This window comes from Thunnus albacares, chromosome 18, assembly GCF_914725855.1.
Source record: "Thunnus albacares chromosome 18, fThuAlb1.1, whole genome shotgun sequence".
NCBI lineage: Eukaryota > Metazoa > Chordata > Actinopteri > Scombriformes > Scombridae > Thunnus > Thunnus albacares.
In genome coordinates, this window is record NC_058123.1 from 23,789,909 (window position 1) to 23,808,275 (window position 18,367).

Here is an 18,367-nt window from a genome sequence, read left to right on the forward strand (position 1 = left end):
TCCTTGTCTGCCTTCTGTCGAGGCCTCAGAACTCACCAATAGGAACGGAGGGAAACAGGCTGCAGATTCAGAGGGTTTGCATTAGGAATGGCCCGTTATTAATTAAGCTTGTGGGGTAGAGTTTTTTGACAACGGCTCCCAAGGCGGCGAGCGGTGTGGATCTTGGCGCTGACCTGGCCCAGCAGGGGTAGGAGCTGTGTCTTTGAGGTGGTGGTGAGGGGGGTAGAGGGGTAGAATGGGTGGTGGGCGGGAGAGAAAGAGGAGGAAAAGGGGGGTGGAGTGGGGGGAGGCTGGCTCCATGCCGACAGCCAGGCCTGCCACGTCTGCGTGCCCACTTTGAAGTGTCACCTTGAGGGAAGAGCCGATGGCCGGGAAGCCGGGAGGGCGGGAGCCGCGGAGAGGAGTGGCACGGTTGGCATTGCCAGACATGGTACTTTAATATTGCATGGGCTCCCGTCCATCTCTCTACACACTCAGGACATTCCTTCTGCTTGATTTAGTTTGAAAGTAGATCTTTGTTTTCTTTTTTTTTTCTCCTTTCCCCTCCTCTCTCACCATGCTGTGGCTCAACACCTGTGCTGGTTTTGTGCTCATTCTTGCCTGAACAAATGTCAAGCTCTGCAGTCAGAGGAACTTTAACAACTCCCCACATTATGAAAGTTGACAGTGTTGCATTTGGCCTGCTGAGTGAGGTAGCCTAGAGTTGATACATATGGCTACTTATTAAATTATTACACTGCAAAATCATCTCTATCTTACCAGGTCGGTTCTATTTGAAATTGAATTAGACAGAAATATTAAAATTTTCTTTGAAAAATTAATTTTTTTTTCAGCTCAAATGAAAAAATATGCCAGTGCTGTACGAATATTTAAGCATGTTTCCATTAGACAGTAACCTAATTTTCAAGGAATTACTGTATCTTGAAATAAAAATAAGATTGTACACTGAAGAAGGCATAATAGAAACATCTGTTTACTTTCCTGTGCTGAACACAGAAACTGAACATAGAATTAAAAGGGCGTCCTAGCTGATCTGGCTGCAGGAACGTTTTGTACTTGCTGGGCTTTGACTGTAGTTACACCTACCAGGCAGTTCCACGGGAATCAAGAAAAATGATATATGATGTTACAGACAAGTTTGGAAACTGACAGACTTTCTTCATTTGTTATAAGAAAATAACACTTTAAGGAATAGGTTGGCAAAAATGACTTGAATAGAAGAGATTTATGATATGTGCGTAGACACTAGTTAAAGGTGCAGCGTGAAGAATTTAGTGGCATCTAGTGGAACGCACTTGGCAGAAATGGAATATAATATTCATAAGTATGTTTTAATAAGTGTATAATCACCTGAAAATAAGAATCGTTGTGTTTTTGTTACCTTAGAATGAGCCCTTTATATCTACAGAGGGAGCGGGTCCTCTTCCACGGAGCCCGTCAGGTTGCTACAGTAGCCCAGAACGGACAAACCAAACTGGCTCTAGAAAAGGCCTTTTGCATTTTTCGTGGCCACCATAGATTCTCCTACACGCTTGGAAAGGAAGGTGAGGACAGGGGTATTCAATTGGTTGCAGTCTGCAACCTCAGCGCTAGATGCCACTAAATCCTACACACTGGTCCTTTAATCAACAACCATGTACCTTATTGGCCGACTTTATGCAAAATATAAGAAATATCCACTCTTGTGTTGCTAATTGCTAATGTTGCTTTCATCATTTCCTCAAATGGCATCTGTCTGTAGGAAAACTAAACCATATCACTGGGGACTAAACTTAAACTTTTATTATTTTTTTCCAGTCGTGCCGCGTTTGCCTGACGTGCTGCCAGCACAGTTACAGAACGCGGCGGAGAATCAAACATGGCGTTAGTTTGAGGAGATGCATGAGAGGGAGTTTATCAACAGAGGCTGCAAAAAGGAGGTGTTTTGAAGTGAGGAAAAACGTATTTAAAAAAAAAAAAAAAAAAACACTCACACTGCACGCACTTTCTACCCACTTTAACAACCGTCCCAGTTCACAAATAGCAGTTTTAACTCCCCTGATTAGCACTGACATCTGCAGCCTTTCATCTCTCCCTCCATCTTGTTTTTTTAATCAGATTAACCCAAACGGGCATCCTTTAATGGCCTCTTTTTTAGGAAAGCTGAAAGAGGAGAGATAATTAAAATAATTAAACCGCTGGGACCGGTCTGTGCACGCTCATCTCCCGCTCTTTTCTTTTCTTCTTGCCTTTAAGTTTTGATTCTGCCTCGCTTACTGATTCAAGCAGCACAGAGAGAGAAAGACTCATCATCCTCACTTAATTGCATTAAGTTGACTCTCGGAGGTCCAATTTTTTCCCTCCAAAACCAACAGCCAATGTAGGATCAGATCTTTAGGTGCATGTCAGCCATCTAAATGTGGAAGTAGAGGGGGGAGGGCACATTTCTAAACAGCCTTTATGGAGCATATTTATTTAGTCAGTGAGTGTATTTTGCATAAGGCCGAAGATAAAAAAGGAGGAAAAAAAGTATCCTCTTTAATGATTACTTATTCATGGACTTTTAAGCTTTTAATGAGGACAAATGAAGCCGTTTTCCAGAGTGTCAGTATGTAGTATGCTTACCAAAAATATTCTTGTTTAGCATTTTCTTTTGCACTGCGTGTCCATGAGGAATAAACACTAACATTTAAATATAACTAGGATTTTGGAGCAAGACTTTTAAGCGATCAGTTTATCTTGATCTTGCATGAATATAAAATTTCCCTCAAGTTTTGATCAGACTCGATGATGATAATGATTTATTAATTTCCAGTAATCCTCGTAATTGAAGCTAAATTGATAAAAATGTAATTGTTGACCACTGCATAAAAATAAAGTGGTTCATGGATCTTCTAACTTCTTTTAAAGTAAAACATGCACAGCAACTTTATTAATCAATGACCTCCTGAACTTGACCAACATTTGCTCCTTTATATCAATTATTCACTTCTGTGGAATTTATTCTCATTCATATGAAAACATAACTTCTACACTGACACCCTAAGAAAAAAAAAAAAAAAAGTAGGCTATACAGCACGTCTGAGTTATACTTTGCATTATAGGTGTACATATCTTGAATATTATAATTACACGTCTTCAGATGAATTCAAACTTTGCTTCCTGTCAAAAAGAATCTAATGAATTCTTGCATGAGGATTTTACTGAGAGCAAGAGCCCCGACATCCTCCTCGGAGCGCAGCCCCAACTTTACACAAGCTCCGATGTCTTTTTCCCTCCTCATACACTTTCACTTCATTCAGATCATTTTCACAGGGTTTCATTTCAAGTTGGCACACACACACAAAAAAAAGGAAAGAATCCCTTTGCTGGAAATACTTAAGATTTATATTTAAATTTTCATGGAATCTTTGAGAACATTGAGGAGCAATTTCACATTTGCACTGACATCTAATTTCTCAAGTAGAGTCTGAAAGCACAAATTGCCAAGGATTCCCTATGTGCCCAATTATCCTGCATCAATTTCCTTGACCCTGCGGAATGTTGGTAAATTAATCATACCACTTTTTTTTTTTTCTTTTTTGGACTCTCTCTCGTGACATATGCACGCGTTTGATAAACTAATCATACTTGGTCGGTTATACTCACAAAAAATGATTCAGCCCCGAAAGCAGGATGAGCGTTAACAGCGAGACCCGGGGAATTGGGAGCTGATAAAACAAACACAGCCACATATGTACATACACAAACCACACACACACACACACAAGTACAAACACAAAATGACAAAACTGTCAAACTGTAACACTGTCCAATTCCTATTTTTTTTTCCAACTTGTTTATATTAAACAAAAGTCAAATAAATTCCCAAATGAATAAGACAGATTTAAATGTATAATTATGATTTGTTTTGAGCATCAGTAATGTTTCTGCTTTCAGTTTATTTGCTGTCTTTGTAGAGAGTGGCTCTGGTTTTTTAACAGTCATGATACAAATATTTTCTTATTGAGTTAACATCAAGTAAACCGAAGAAAAAAATACACGGAGTGGGGGGGGGGGGGGGGGGTCACATAACACCACTTCTTGTCAATATCATCAATACTGCTGTCACATATTGACCTTAACAACAGCGTTAACAGCCTAATGAGCTAAATCATCTTCAATCATCAACTGTGTAACACCGTATTTACCAGGCTGTCTTACCTGTTGATTCCAACATGGCTGCAGGCTCCAGTGTTAGTTTTTGGAGCAACAGTGTCCTCTGGTGGGAACAAGACAACAGACAGACAGAAGAATAGAAGTAAATACAAACATTTTGGAAAAACCTACAGTATCTGTGAGAATAAAAAATCTAACGTACTCGTCTTCTTCTTAGATAGAAGGCAGGAAAGATGTGATTTTAGAAATGTCAAACGATTAGGTTTAGGGGGAGAAAATGAAGGCAATAATTTGTCAGTATTGAGTCAGAGCAGGATTAAATAGATAGATTACACTAGGCAGACTGTATATTTCACCCCCCAGTGCACATTTTGATGTTTGGTAAACAAACAAAATGACTTTTAACCTGGTCTGGATTAACAGAGTGTGGTGCTCTAGGGTGACCACACTTGAAGTGACCCCCCTCCTGTGTGAAATTTACTATGGGTATATAAAGACTATAGAATTACATGAACTTGTTCTTGCAGTACAGGCTCAACACACAAACATCAGAAAAATGTAAGACAAAATCATAAACCCTGACACCTTAGATAAACATTGGCCTAATCCTTACACTGATGCTCCAATCTGAATGCAGCTCACATCCCAATGCAACACGTCATACTAAATATCATTATTTCCATCATAAATGGCCTGTATGAGGCCTACACGTAAAACCATTACAGAGTATGGCTAAAAAATAATCATTACACACACATATACCAAATAAGGCAAGCCCAATAACGACTGTTGCACGCAACTATTTCAACAGCAGAATGATCACAGAGCGCCAGGTGAGGTGATGTGAAGGTATCAGGAACAGCAAATAACGTTACCCAGACACAATGTATTGCAATGCGTATGCTATTAGAAATTATGGTTTTGTTTTTCCTGTTATTTTCACAACAATGTATTTGTGAGTCGTCTTCACACATGGATACATTGCAGTAAATTAGGTTTTACCGTCTTCCATAGTCTTGTCTTGTGATGTTGGTGCTGACGTTGTCCATCCTTATTACTTGTGGTCGTGTTTTTGTGTCGTCGAAGAGGACGCTGCTAATGTAACGTTGAGGCTAAAATCACCTGCCTCTGCCGCCGAGTCTCCGGTGTGAAGGGTGTTGCAGCACTTAACTGTAAGTTAACTGAGACTGGCTTGTGGGCTTTGAAATTCGAGAAACTTGTGTAAAACCCCTTTCTGTCGTTTTCTTTCTTAGTTTCCTCCTTTTTCTCCTTTTTTGCGCTTTGCTGCACCCGAAAGCGTGCCGACACTAAAACGCTGCTAGTTTGCTGCTAGCATACCAGCATGACCTCCACTGAACCGGAAATACTTTTTCCCGCACATTGGCGCCAAAATAACGTTGTATATGTTAAAATAAATAAATAAATATCTAAACGTTGAAATACAGTTTTAGATTGTATTTTTGTAATTAAATTTTTTTTTATGTTTATATATATATATATATATATATATATATATATATATATGTGTGTGTGTGTGTGTGTGTGTGTGTGTGTTAAACATTATTTAATGTAGGCAGTTATCCCTCAGGCCATTGACTGTATATAAAGATTTATTTATATTTACTTCACGGATGTTTTATAATACACCCATGATTTACTTACTTACAGTCAATGGTCTGGGCCCCCTAGTGGCAATGAGGCCCTAGGCATGTGTCTAGAATACCTGTGCATATATCCAGCTCTGAGTACAGGATTCCACATTTGGTTCTTAAACATGAAAAACACCACAGACGTCCTTCCTCAAAGCAGTAGATGCAATATTTTACTGCTGAAGTACAAAACTTTTCAGGTAAGGCAAAATGCAGGAAAAGCTGTGTCCAATTCTTAATGATAATCAATATAAAGGGCAGTTTTATTGAACCTAAATGAGACTCTGCCTCCTTTGCTATCTCTTATTTGTAATGACATTTTGGCTTTGAGAGCATTACAGACTCACCTCTGCAACATGTTGAAGGAACAGCTCGTCATAAGCTTTCTAGCCGAGAGTTAAAGGTTCAACATGTAAGAATCAGAAATTCCATCTCATCAGTGACACTGGTGGCCGTCAAGTGAGCTGCAGTCAGCATTCTGTTGCCTGAGCACATGCTCACACTTAGAGGTGCAAGACTATTGCCGGTGATGTCTTTTTCCTCACTTACACTTCTCATGACGTCATAAAAGATCTCCAACGTTGTGTTTTGCACCGTGCTTCAGCAAAGCATCTCTCACTCCCATTCAGTCAGTACGGTTTTGTTGTGAAATGTGTGATGGTCAATGGAGGCAGTTAGCCATCTCAACCCCTCAAAAAGCAAAGGTACTGTAGCCAGAAATGGTGATAGCTGGCATGGTTAGGCATATGGCCACCAGCCAACCTGATGGGTAACAGAGCTAGAGAGCTAGTATCTGCAGGGTGTTTCTAGTCCGATAAAGTTAGCACAATTTTTGTTGTGGTGTGTGCCGGTTGTTTGTTGATGTTAGCAGGAGAGAGGCACTTGGGAGTGCACAAAAACTTAACATCCTTTTGATTTTCATGGAAGAAACAGCTTGAGTCCTACACATAGAAATCAGTCCACATTCTGTAACAGGCAACCGAGAAAGTCAGGGAAGGTCTCATTTTTTAAGTTGCGTTACAACCTGTTCACTCATTGGCAATAAAAAACAATACATATAAATTGCTTCACAATTCTTACATACAGAACCTTTAAATAGATGAGAAGATTGATACCATCTTCTCATCTAACTCTTGGCAAGAAAAAAATATGGATATTTCCTAAAACTACACTGCAGTAATATTTTAGAAAATGTTATTTTATATATATATGATTACATGTCGGCATAACTACTTACCTGAGGTATCATATTTGTAATCATTTTTTACTACTTGCTAGTAGCATTTAGTGTGGTCAGGGTTTTTGTAATTGTTGGTTTTGTGGTGGGACAGGGCATTGTTTGATAAAACGTATTATCTGTGCCTATATGGTATCCAAGTCTTAGTACAGAAACCAAAACTTTTTTTAACTTCAGTTTGGGAAATAGAAACATGATTAACCATTTTAACAAAATATATCAAACTTCTCAATACATTAGTGTTGAACAAAAATAACTACATAAATAAAATATAATCTAAAATTATGAAGATTTTAGTGGTCTGGATTGGTAAACCAGTCTGGGAATCTGGCCAGGCAGTCAATACCACGGTGATCTTTTGATCTCATTAGGACAGAAAATGGTGAAAAATGTCAATCACAATTTCTCAGAGCCAAAAAGTGACATATTCTTGTTTTGTCTGACCAACAATCCAAACCTCAAAGCTATTTAGTGTACTATAATAAAAGACAGAGAAATGCAGAAAATCCTCACATTTTAAAATCTGGAAACAATTAATCAGTTATCAAAATAGTTGCTGATTAATTTTCTGTCAATTGACCATTCAGTTAATCAGCTAATGGATTGAGCTCTAGGGATCATACCTGTGCTTTCATATCCAGGTGGGTCTTCTACCACAGGGCTAACATCCAAAGAAAAACATCCTAGACACCATCAGACAGCCACCCATTAATTCTCTGCTCATCAGTTTTCTATTGAGCTGTAAACCTAACAACTCTCTTCAGTCTGCGAAAATCGGAAAGTGTGCCATAAACAAACTAAACCCTCAATGATCATAGCAACAAAACATCTTGATGCTGCATTTCCACAGAGGTACTAACCAAACAGAGGGAATTACATTCAACAGAAAAAAATAGCAAAACTCAGAATTGTAGTGCAAAACATTGAAGACGATCTTTATTGTTCACAGTTAAACACAAGCCACTGCTTTAAGAACTTCCTTTTTTGCCATTTCGTCCCAGATTCTCCAGCTCCGGTCAGAGTCCTGGTTTCTTCAGTTTGTGCTGATTGTACCTTCTGTCTTGGTTTGCTTTAGTTACTACGGTTGGCATTTAAAGTGGATTGTTGAACATGCTTTAGATAGCGAGGCAGAAGGAAATGACAGCAGGAGTTCCCAGTGGACAACAGGATTTAGACTTCTAATACTTAGAAGAAACGAGAAAAGTCTGTGTCTGTCAGACCTGCTTCCTGCAGGGAAACCGACTGGACCAGACGCTTTCGGCTGCGTTTCCCACGCTGTACGTAACAACTGAATGTACAATCAACACGAGAAACAACGCTTATGTTTAGAGATGTTTGAATTCAGCTGGAAACACAAATGTTTGCATGCATGGTAATCTTGAACAAAAAATTCTGATTTTTATAGCTTGGGCGTTGTGTCACTTGCCAGGTCTAATTCAAATTCAGTAATTGTGAGCATCCTTTATGGCTGAATAAATAAAAAATAAAGATGGGAAAATAATGAGGAATTAATAAAAATGCATAAAATTTCATCTGTTTCTAAATTTCATACACTTTCTGTGTTGCATCTTTGCTGAAATACAAGAACCAACATGACTCGTACATTCGCAAACAAACAAAGTTGCCTTCTGACTTCATTTGGACAAAAACTCAATGGAGTTTTGTATGGAAATGTTAGTTTTCCAGTTCAGTAAAGCAATGATATGGTCACACTTCCAAGGTTTCCCCTGAAAAAAAAAAAAAAACAACCACCCAAACATCTCACCTCCACCGCTCCGATGTAACATTCACTCACACATATTTCGGTCCATGGTCAACGCCAAAACATGCCTAATAGATGATCGTGACAAGTGTAACAGCTCCTGCTCTCCTGGTTTTCATGATTTGATTAGAAGTGGTTTTAAATTTTAAAGATTCAGTACACCTAAATTAGAAAAGAAAGAAAAAAGTATTTTCACATTTACACCTGGTGGTATCGACTAGAGCTGATAGTTTGGCTTTTTGAGATATTGGTCTCTGAGATTTTTGCCTCCACACCCAACACAGTGGAGGTGAATGGAACTTTATTTGTGGTCTCACGGTGTTGGAAAATGACAGCAACTTTAACAGCAATTTTAACAGCAACATTTCTTTCCTGAAACAGTTTCTCCATTATTCCACATAATTCAGACTTCACAGTGAACTTTTTTTTCAAAGGGACTATTTCAGTAGTTCCACTGAAAACTGTTCACTGTGAAGTCTGTGGATTGTCCAAACTACCTGGAACACTGTTTCTCTAGCTGAGTTTTTTTTATGTAATTGATCGATACTGTCTGTGAAGCCCACAAACAAAATCCCATTTACCTCCACTGTACTGGGGTGGAGGCAGACAGATATCTCAAAACCTGAACAGTACAACCAAATCTTTAAGCATGGCTAGATACAACTGGAGCCAAATGGGAAAATGTGCATTTTTGTAATTTTGGTGAACTGACCCTTTAAACCTCAGACTCACAGTGTCACATGTAAGTTATTAATATTAATCACATCCTGTCAGCGTATCTTTAAGCGCCTTCGTCTCATAACCAAATTCATAAGGTTAGTATCTCCACCGGTAACACACAGACTTTCTATCTCTGTCACCTTCACCTAAAGTCTTCAGGGGAATGAATCAGTATTTTTTTAAAAAGACAAAAAAAAAAAAAAAGAAAGAAACATTTTTGGGGAAATCCTGTTGTCCACTCAGAGGAATGGAACAAATAACACTGAATTGCAAAGAGTTGCTGACATGTTACTCTTTTGCTGATTTGTAGCTCTTCTTCATCGTTAAACTTCAGTCTCTCCTCCTTCGCCCTGCGTCCCGGCTCAGTTCTGTGTCTCTAACTGTGCTTGTGATGTGTTTCGTTGTAGTCCATGATCTTTAGCTGCTGCTGCCGGGGGCGCCCTGACCCCGCCTGACCCCGTCCTCCACCAGGCCCCGCCCCTGCCTTCCGACGAGGGCTTTCCTGGCTGGAGGCCCGCTGCTTGGGCTCAGAGGGGTGCTCCTTGGTGGGCACAGTGAGAGGAGTGGCGGGAGCAGGAGCAGGTGGGGGAGGCGGAGTCGGGATAGGGGAAGGGGCAGGGCCGATGGGGGCGATATAACCCTGGCAGGGCGGCTCCACACACAGCTCAGTCTTCAGGCCGTGAGCGAGGCCAGCCAGGCGCGGTGGCGGTTGCTCCTCGTCGCACTGGCTCTCGCTCTTGTTGCGGAACAGCTCGCGCGCCCTCATGCCCAGGAAGCTCTTGGCGCTGGGGTAAGAACCCACTGTGAGCGGCGCGTCAGAGGAGGGCACGGGTGCGAGCGGGTTGGTGTGGGGACAGGACAGGGAGGGCTCCACCAGTAGAGGCGGGGCCAGGTCTTGGCTGCCATTGATGGAGTTGGCTGTTGTCTTGGAAGAGTTGCTCGCCTTTGGTTGCCCTGGCGATAAAGTGCTGCCGTTACCCCGAGGGGAGTCGTGCGGTGGTCTACTGTCCACCTCCTCGTGGGTGTGAGTTTTACTTGGTCCATCTGGCACCATGACACTGCAGACGAGAAAATATTTACAGCAACATTTTCAAACTAGCAAAGCACTAATTTTTTTTAACTTTTAATAACTGATCAATATATCACAGTTTATAGCCAGTGGTAGTATCAACATTGGCTCTATGGCAGATAGCAATGTGAATAACTAATTGTGCATCTGTTATTTACCCATTTTTAAATTATCACAAAAAATGTATTCTTAGTTTGAAAAGGAAATAAGAACTATTCATACAATAACTGCCACAGCTTTAATTCATTACGTTAGACATGTTTAAAATGTACTTACTGACTTACTAGACACCTTCGGTCCAAGTTGCATTCTGTATTTTTATGGTCATCTTATTGCTTGTAAAGCAATTCCATACCACTGATATTCTTCTCTTACAGAATAAGATGTTTATTACTGTAAAGCCTTGAACTTTTAAAGTATTAGTCGTGATGTCTAAAACCATTTTTTTTGCAGATACTGTCTAGGTGTACTAAGGAGCTGTGAAATACAAAACGCTAATTTGAGAAATACAAAATGTACAGTCTCTTACAGACTCCTCACAAGCAAAATAAACACATTGTGACTGCATAATCAGAGCAAAAAGCCATCAGTTGAGTGCTTTTGTTGTGTTAATAAAAATGTGACTGACCTTCTTCTGTGTAGTTTATGTCTGACATAATATCATGCAATAGACTGCCTAAAAAAAAACAAACAAACCAGCAGATAAACCAGATAAAATAATCATCTGACTGCAGGTCGGAGCCTGACCTGGAGTCAGCAGGAGTGTGTGGGTCAGCTCTGCCCCCTGGTGGTGAGCTGGTGGCAGTGCCGGCAGGAGCCTCCATCTCCACTCGGCTGTAGAGCTGCAGGAGTTCAGTCTGCAGCAGCTGAGTGATTCTCCTCTGAGCCTGATACCTGCTGTCTGAGGCCTGCAGCTCCGCCCTGAAGAGAGCGATGGGAGAGAGGAAAAGAGAGACACAGAGAATATAAGAACAGTAAAAGTTCAAGTGGAGTGAGGGAAAGATGAATACCGAGAGAAGTGAGAGACGTGAGATGGGACAGGTCAATAGAGAATAAAAGACAAAGAAAGATACAATAATCGCACAAAGTGTTGATCACTGGTACCAAAGACAAAGTGTCTTTTTTCCAGTCCAAGCTTATTTTGAGGACATGGAGTTTCAGACTAACTCCTGACAAACAGATACTCACTTTGCTTGACATTTTACGTCCTCGAGAAACTTCTTCTGCTCTGCGATGAGGTGCTCCTTCTTGGAGAGGTGCGTCTCCAGCTCTGCGACTCTCTGCTGTGCTGCCTCCAGTTTCTGGCCCTGAACCAGCAGGCTCTGCCTCAGCGTCTCCACCTCTTTCCCATAAGACACCTGCAGCATCTGGGCCTCCTTGGGTGGTAGGGTCGTTGTCCACAGCGGCACAAAGGCCATGACGTAATGAGAAATGTACAAAAGAAAATGGGCAAAAAGAGACAGATGAAGGCTTGTGGAGCATTTTAATAATAGTTTTCAGCTATGTGAGAACAGGCTGTCCTACACTGTAGTCCTCTGGTGAGTGTGGCCTTGAACCTTTTGGATGAGTATTAGATTACTCTGTTTTTTTACTTACAGTGCTATAATACTTCTGAATGCAGTTCGACTCAGAGCTTTCCCTGTGTCTTCTGGTGCAGTCAATGAAAGCTGGACATTTAAAACATTAGTGTTAAGTGTTGAACGATACTGAAATTATGAGTGACACTGTCAGCAATTTCACTCAAGAAAACACTCTGGAAAAATCCTGTCAATGGAGCTAATTGAGCCAGTGTTACTCTAATTGAGCTGCTCTCTATAAAGTAGAGCTCAGAGTCGATTAATCAATTAGTCTAATGAAAACAATCGTTTGTTGCAGCACTACTTGATAGAACCAGTAAAAACATAAGATGCATGAAACAGACCTTTCTGTCATTTATTTGAAAACGTATATGAAATTATTATTGGTATATTATGAAAAGAAGCTAATAAAGCACAGGCTAGATGTGTATCAGTGGAAAACCTTGAGAATGAAGTTGCCCACATTCCATCAGCAATAAAACTCCTCTGCGCTGGCTGTGCCATTGTTTTCCTTTGGGGAGAGCAGTGTGTCCAACTAGGCAGAACCGTCACCCTTGGTGTGGTGCACCACTCGAAAATCAAATTATTTCAACTTTGACCTCAGTTGCCGCCAACCTTTCAAAGCGCAAGCAGTGAGATAACAGCTGTATGTGACGTAGCCAGAAGCGACACATGCAAGCAGGGGAGGCAGAGAGTGATGGAAGAAAAACTACACTATGCTCTGCACCCTACCTCCCAGTGAGCGAAGAGAAAATTTCTTCTCATCTGAAGGCAGCTTAAGGCTGATATTAAACATTAATTTCATGATCGACTATTTTCTAAACAGATAATTTATTCCCTTTGTTTTTATAAAATGTCATTAAATGGCAAAATCTGGTATCTTCAGTTTACTTCAGATGGACAAAGAAAAGGAACAAATCTTCACATTTGAGAAGCTGGAACGAGAGAATGTTTGGCATTTTTGCTTAAAATCACAGTAATAAAACTAGTTACTGATTAATTTTCTGTCAATTAGCTAAATGATTCAGATTACAGATGAGAGGAGATCACCGTCAGATGCTGAACCATTTGGCAGACAGTAATCACAGCTAGCAGCTAGCTTTATCATTTAACATGTGGCTCCAAGGCTGCACGGTTGGGCAGCTTTAACTTTTTGGATTTTCTTTCAATTTTAGATGACATCTGTTCATGGAGTTTATGAGATATGAGTATTCATTTTATGGTATGTTTTGTTTGTTGTTATTTAATGATTAAGACTATGATGATGTTTTCCGAAATAACTCATCTACAATTCTAACAAACTTCTGGCTACACTTCAGTGTATATTCATACTATAGATGAAGCTAGCTGCCTTTAATGTATCTACCATCGATGTTACAGAAAAGCTAAACCTTTCATTGGGACAGTTTCACCTCCATACATCGAATCTGCAGTTCTCTAGATCACACACACACACACATTTCTTTCCACCATACCTTTGTATTATCAGCGCCTGCATGGTGTAATTCCTGCATGGACAGCTTATGTGCCTCCCCGAGGAGCAGCAGCTGCTTGTTCAGGAAGCTCATCTGCTGCTGGGTGCTCTCACTGTTGCTCAGCTGAAGGACACACAAGACAAACAATGACGACGGAGGGCAAAACAGCAATTACGCTACAAATCTAACCTGTCCAAAAATATTTGGAAATACATCAACAAAAAGCACAGCAGAATGAGTCATTACAGATCTGGCTGAATCTGTTGAAGATCACATCACTCTAAGAAGCTAATTTAGCCCCTAACAAAGGCGCGTTTATGACAGAATTTTCACTTTGTGGTAAACTTAGAAGAGTAATGTTATGCTTTACAGCCAATCTATGAAAATTATCTTAAGAAATCAATCCCCAGGCCCTGACGTCATAGATAATTAGACCAGACAGTCTCTTCATTCTGTCTGAATATCATAAATAACGAACTCAAAGTCAACTGTGTTAATTTGAAATGCCCGTTTCCTGAATCAGTGGCTTATTGTTTGCCAGGATTTCGGTTCAGTCTGGGTCAGAAGAGGGAAACAGACCTCAGACAAACCCCCAGGAGGCAGAAAAACACCCAGACCCCCTGCTCTGCTGACCCAAAAATAGAGAGGGAGAGACAAAATCTCCAAGGCAACAGAGCCCTGGGACAGTCTGCAGTCTACATAGAGGTGGCAGGGCGGGGACGGGGGCAAGTCTGACCTGACTGTCTGCCAGCCTGCTCGCTGTCCTGCCCTATTACTCCATTAAGGAAAGCACGAGTGAGCACACAGAAATGTGTAGCTAAATTTTGATTCAGCATTTAGCCTGAATGAGCCAGAAGAGCAGCGACTAAACAATCTTGCTAATTTAAAAAGAGCACTCCACTGATTTAACTGAGATAACATTGTAAAACTGATAATGGACAGTTAAAGACAAGGATCAAAACTAATGCAGCCAAACCAGAGATTGTCTTTTTTCTTTTTTTTTAATTCCACAGTCCTCTTTGTCAAAACCTGGCCCCTACATTACCCACAATGCAACTCCACCGCCAACAGTTTGGTTGGGGCTTTGGTTCTGTTATGCTAGTAGCAGCTAATGTAGCTTCAAGCTGCTAGCCTAGAGGAGCAGATACAGAGGTCTCTTCTTTCTTACTCTGCATCCCCAAATTTCTTTTATGTACAAATTTTTAGTCTTCAGACTTTTTCACACTTTATACAGAGTGTTTCACACATGCAGTAACTGTAAGATTGCTGATTATAGTACCAGGCTTTGATATGTGTGAATAGTGGTCATACTGGTTTGTTAGCTGAGACATGTTCATCTCCTTATCAGCAACTGAGCACCAGCCCGGATGTGAAAGAAAAGATGTGTAAGTTGATATAAGAATGAAGTTGAAATGAGGCATCTTTCTTTTGGGTCAGGAAACTTTACCTACAGGTGATTGTCCAGGGCAGAAACACTGATTCAATTTAACTGTCGGTAAAGGAGCATTATATGCAAGTATCACTTTAAAAGTCACCATGGCAATCTAACCTGATCAAATTTGCAAAAAAAATGACACAAATCTGAATTAAATGATGTCAGGTTAACAGCTGGAGCAGCACAAAGTTAAATTCGCACAAAAAGAAATTTAACACGCCTTTTTCCACTCATGATGGTCATTTTTAAGGCTTCAGTGTCAAAATAAGTTTTAGAATCCATCACTGATGCAGCCTGTAGTGTTGTGTAGTAAACAGGAGTATTGTTGCTTTTTCCACAATGTCTAACTGACAAAAAGCCATTACAGAAACAGATAGATGAAGCCGGCAATGTTATTCATTCCACGTCTGAAAAGGGCTTTTAATTATATTCTGTAACCTTCCAAAAAGGAGAACATAATGTGTTAAATCAGCCTACGTAGCAGGTATTCCTTTACCTTGATGGTCATCTGGTTGAGGAGGTGACCAGTGTGACAGACTTTGTTGTTGGCCCTCTGAAGCTCTGCCTCCAGTTCATCCATCCTTTTCTGACACTCCTGTAGCTTGCTCTGGAGACATAAAACACATCCACATTAAAAAGAGTCACATCATATATTATACTGGTGTCTGCAGTGGAAAAATGTAACGTGACTAAAACTATCGTATTTGTATAAAAATGTATACGCTGTTGTATATCTAATCTTTGTGCATCTTTATATCAGTGTGAAGTATGAATGTTTGCATGTAAGTGTGTGTGTGTGTGTGTGTGTGTGTACCTGGAGCTCCTGGTTCTTGGTGTAGTAGTCGTCTCGTCCCTGCTGCAGCTGTCTGATCTGGTTGTGCAGCCTCGTCACCACCGTCTCCCGGTCGTCCCACAGCTGCCTGTACCGCTGCTGCTCCACCTGCAGACTCTCCCTCAGAGACAAGATGTCCACGCTCTGCAGGTTCAGCTGGTCCTTCTGCATGCACGCACACACACACACACACACACACAGATGCACAGGTTTAGTACAAAATGTACAGACATTTTTAAATGTCTAGATGTTTTAAGGCAGTTCGCGTCACTTTTTCTCTCAAAATCATTCCCAAGTTCAGCTTGACTTTCAGTGAGGGCAAACTCAATCAATATGCAACATTCTCCACATATTTGGAGAAAACTAATTATTCTTTCAGCTAATTCCTGCATGTATGTGCCAGTGTTCCTCCCTTATAGTTACATGTCATTCCTGGAGACAAAACAGCCTTCATGACTTCTTGTTGAAAAACAAAAACAGAACAACTTCAGTTACAGTTTCTCTGTTACCTGCAGTAGATGAGACCTGACTGAGCTGGCGTTGAAATGCTGAAATGCTACAAACGCCTCCATAATCAGTGGATGTCTCTGTGCTGCATTTTTATTTGTCGCAATGTCTGCCCCTCCTTTCTATTTTAAATACAGTTTTAGTTACTAGAAAAGTTCTTAAACAGTGCTAATCTGCGATATTGAGCACATGCAAACTCGCCATAGCACTGTTCTGCTCCTCCAGTGCAGTGGCGTTGATGATGCGTCGGAGGAGGCGTCGGTTGCGGACGGCGTGCTGCTCCCTCTTGTAGCGCTCGTACAGCAGCTGGTTGTGCAGCAGGAGCAGCTGGCTGCGCAGCGTGTGAAGCTCGTCCAGCGGAGCCGAGCCTGGGGAGGCCACGATAATAATAATGTAATTAACACGGTCACACACCTGACAAACACACACGCTACCAGAAATGAGATTAATTATTTTTTTTAAGTGTGGAACACCAGAAAAGCACAGGTAATGTCATGAAGATTAAAAAAAGACCAAATTGTTATATATAAATACCGAGCTCTGGCAGGAAAGCTGACAGGATTCAGATGAACCAGTCAATGTCGAACCATTATAATCGGTAATGAAATCAATCCGTAGAACCATGTATCAAAAGTAAATAATGAAAGTTGGCTGATATGACTCATAATCCTGTTTACTTATACTTCAATCAGATAGTTCCTGATTTAAATGAAAATTTTGCTGATTTAAACCGTTTTTATTTAGGAAACTTCCTCTACAGCAGCGTGTTTAGACATTTAACTTTCCAGAACTTTGGCATATTTAATTCAATGAAAAAACGGTTTTAAGTTATCGTTTGGTATCAGCATTGAAAGTTATCATAATGGCACTAGTGTTTTAACCATCACTACTGACATGTAGTAATTAAATAAAGTGAAAGCAAGTGGCTGACAGCACAAAACTCCTTATTAATCTTACTCTGGCCCTTTATGCAGCCCCTCAGTTCAGCCTCTGTCTCTAACAGGCAGTCTGAGCTCTTGTCTCTTTAAGGCCGCCCTCCTGATGTGGATCAGTTAGAGATAATGCAGGGAGAAATAGTACGAGCAAAAACAGCCACAGTGATGATGATGTTTGATGACTACCAGCATACCTCCAACAGATTAACTACTTATTTTACTTTGCCCAGCCGTGTAATGGAAAAACACTCACAGCGTGCCAGCTCAACTCGAGTCATTGCTTGGTGTGTCTACCCCCAAAACAATAGAAAAACTCCATAATGTTAGTGAAGCGGAGCAGTGAAAGATGACCATATAAAGAAATCTGTCATGAGCTGACATTGGCTTAGGTTGGAAACAGAAAAAAACATTGGAAACCAAGCGTTCAGAGCAGTCTGAAGCCAGTGCTTTTTGCTCACAGGGATTACTTCTACATACATTTACCTTATTATTTGACGCTTTGGTCACATTTACTATGAACATATGAGGAAAAGCATAATATGTCCCCTTTAAGTTTTCGAGATATCCTGATAAGTAACAAATAAACTGACAAACTGGATGGAAAACAGGAAGGGTAACAAGCACAGCCTTCTATTGGCTACCAGGCAGTTGCACTGCTTTATATCTTGATGGTACGAATTCAAGGATGAAAGAATATTAGCGATCCCTGTTCACCTGACAAAATCTTACTTGCAACACAACTCTGGATACAGAGCTTCATTTGTAAACACATAAGAGGAGGAAGAGAGCAGAGAGAGAACATTTAGAGAAAATTTATCTGGAAAATTTGATCCAAGACCTCAACAGTCAGCCTCCTGAGTGGAGTTTTGTCTCAGATGCAATCGAAATTACATGACTCCCATTAATCATCTCCCCAGTTAAACAGGGAAGATGATTCAATTCCAGAGCTGTAATTACACATTGGCCAGAGAGTTGTAACAAAAACACAGAGTGTTTCTATTCTGTTGTGAACTGCAGCTGGAGAAAATTAGA

General features: G+C 40.6%; 1 protein-coding gene and 1 long non-coding RNA gene across 8 annotated transcripts in view; both read right to left on the bottom strand.

Annotated features, from left to right (window-relative positions):
• The window catches only part of LOC122967923, a 52,518-nt gene extending 46,999 nt beyond the window's left edge, over nt 1-5,519 (bottom strand). For 4 of the 7 annotated variants that reach the window (XR_006398720.1, XR_006398719.1, XR_006398718.1 and 1 more), the window contains exons 1-3: nt 5,140-5,513; nt 4,183-4,240; nt 3,628-3,689 (exon numbers count right to left, since the gene is read on the bottom strand). This is a non-coding gene — a long non-coding RNA (uncharacterized LOC122967923). Of the gene's footprint in view, nt 1-1,463; nt 3,690-4,182; nt 4,241-5,139 lie in introns of those variants that run through there. The other 3 variants (XR_006398715.1, XR_006398717.1, XR_006398716.1) reach the window with 3 other exon arrangements.
• A 2,412-nt stretch (nt 5,520-7,931) lies between these two features.
• Nucleotides 7,932-18,367, bottom strand: part of tsc1b (TSC complex subunit 1b) — a 33,391-nt gene continuing 22,955 nt past the window's right edge. The window contains exons 16-22 of the mRNA XM_044333334.1: nt 16,602-16,768; nt 15,876-16,058; nt 15,558-15,668; nt 13,627-13,749; nt 11,763-11,950; nt 11,322-11,495; nt 7,932-10,563 (exon numbers count right to left, since the gene is read on the bottom strand). Of these exons, the coding sequence (XP_044189269.1) occupies nt 9,882-10,563; nt 11,322-11,495; nt 11,763-11,950; nt 13,627-13,749; nt 15,558-15,668; nt 15,876-16,058; nt 16,602-16,768 (1,628 nt within the window). The 3' untranslated portion in view covers nt 7,932-9,881. The remainder of the gene's footprint in view (nt 10,564-11,321; nt 11,496-11,762; nt 11,951-13,626; nt 13,750-15,557; nt 15,669-15,875; nt 16,059-16,601; nt 16,769-18,367) is intronic.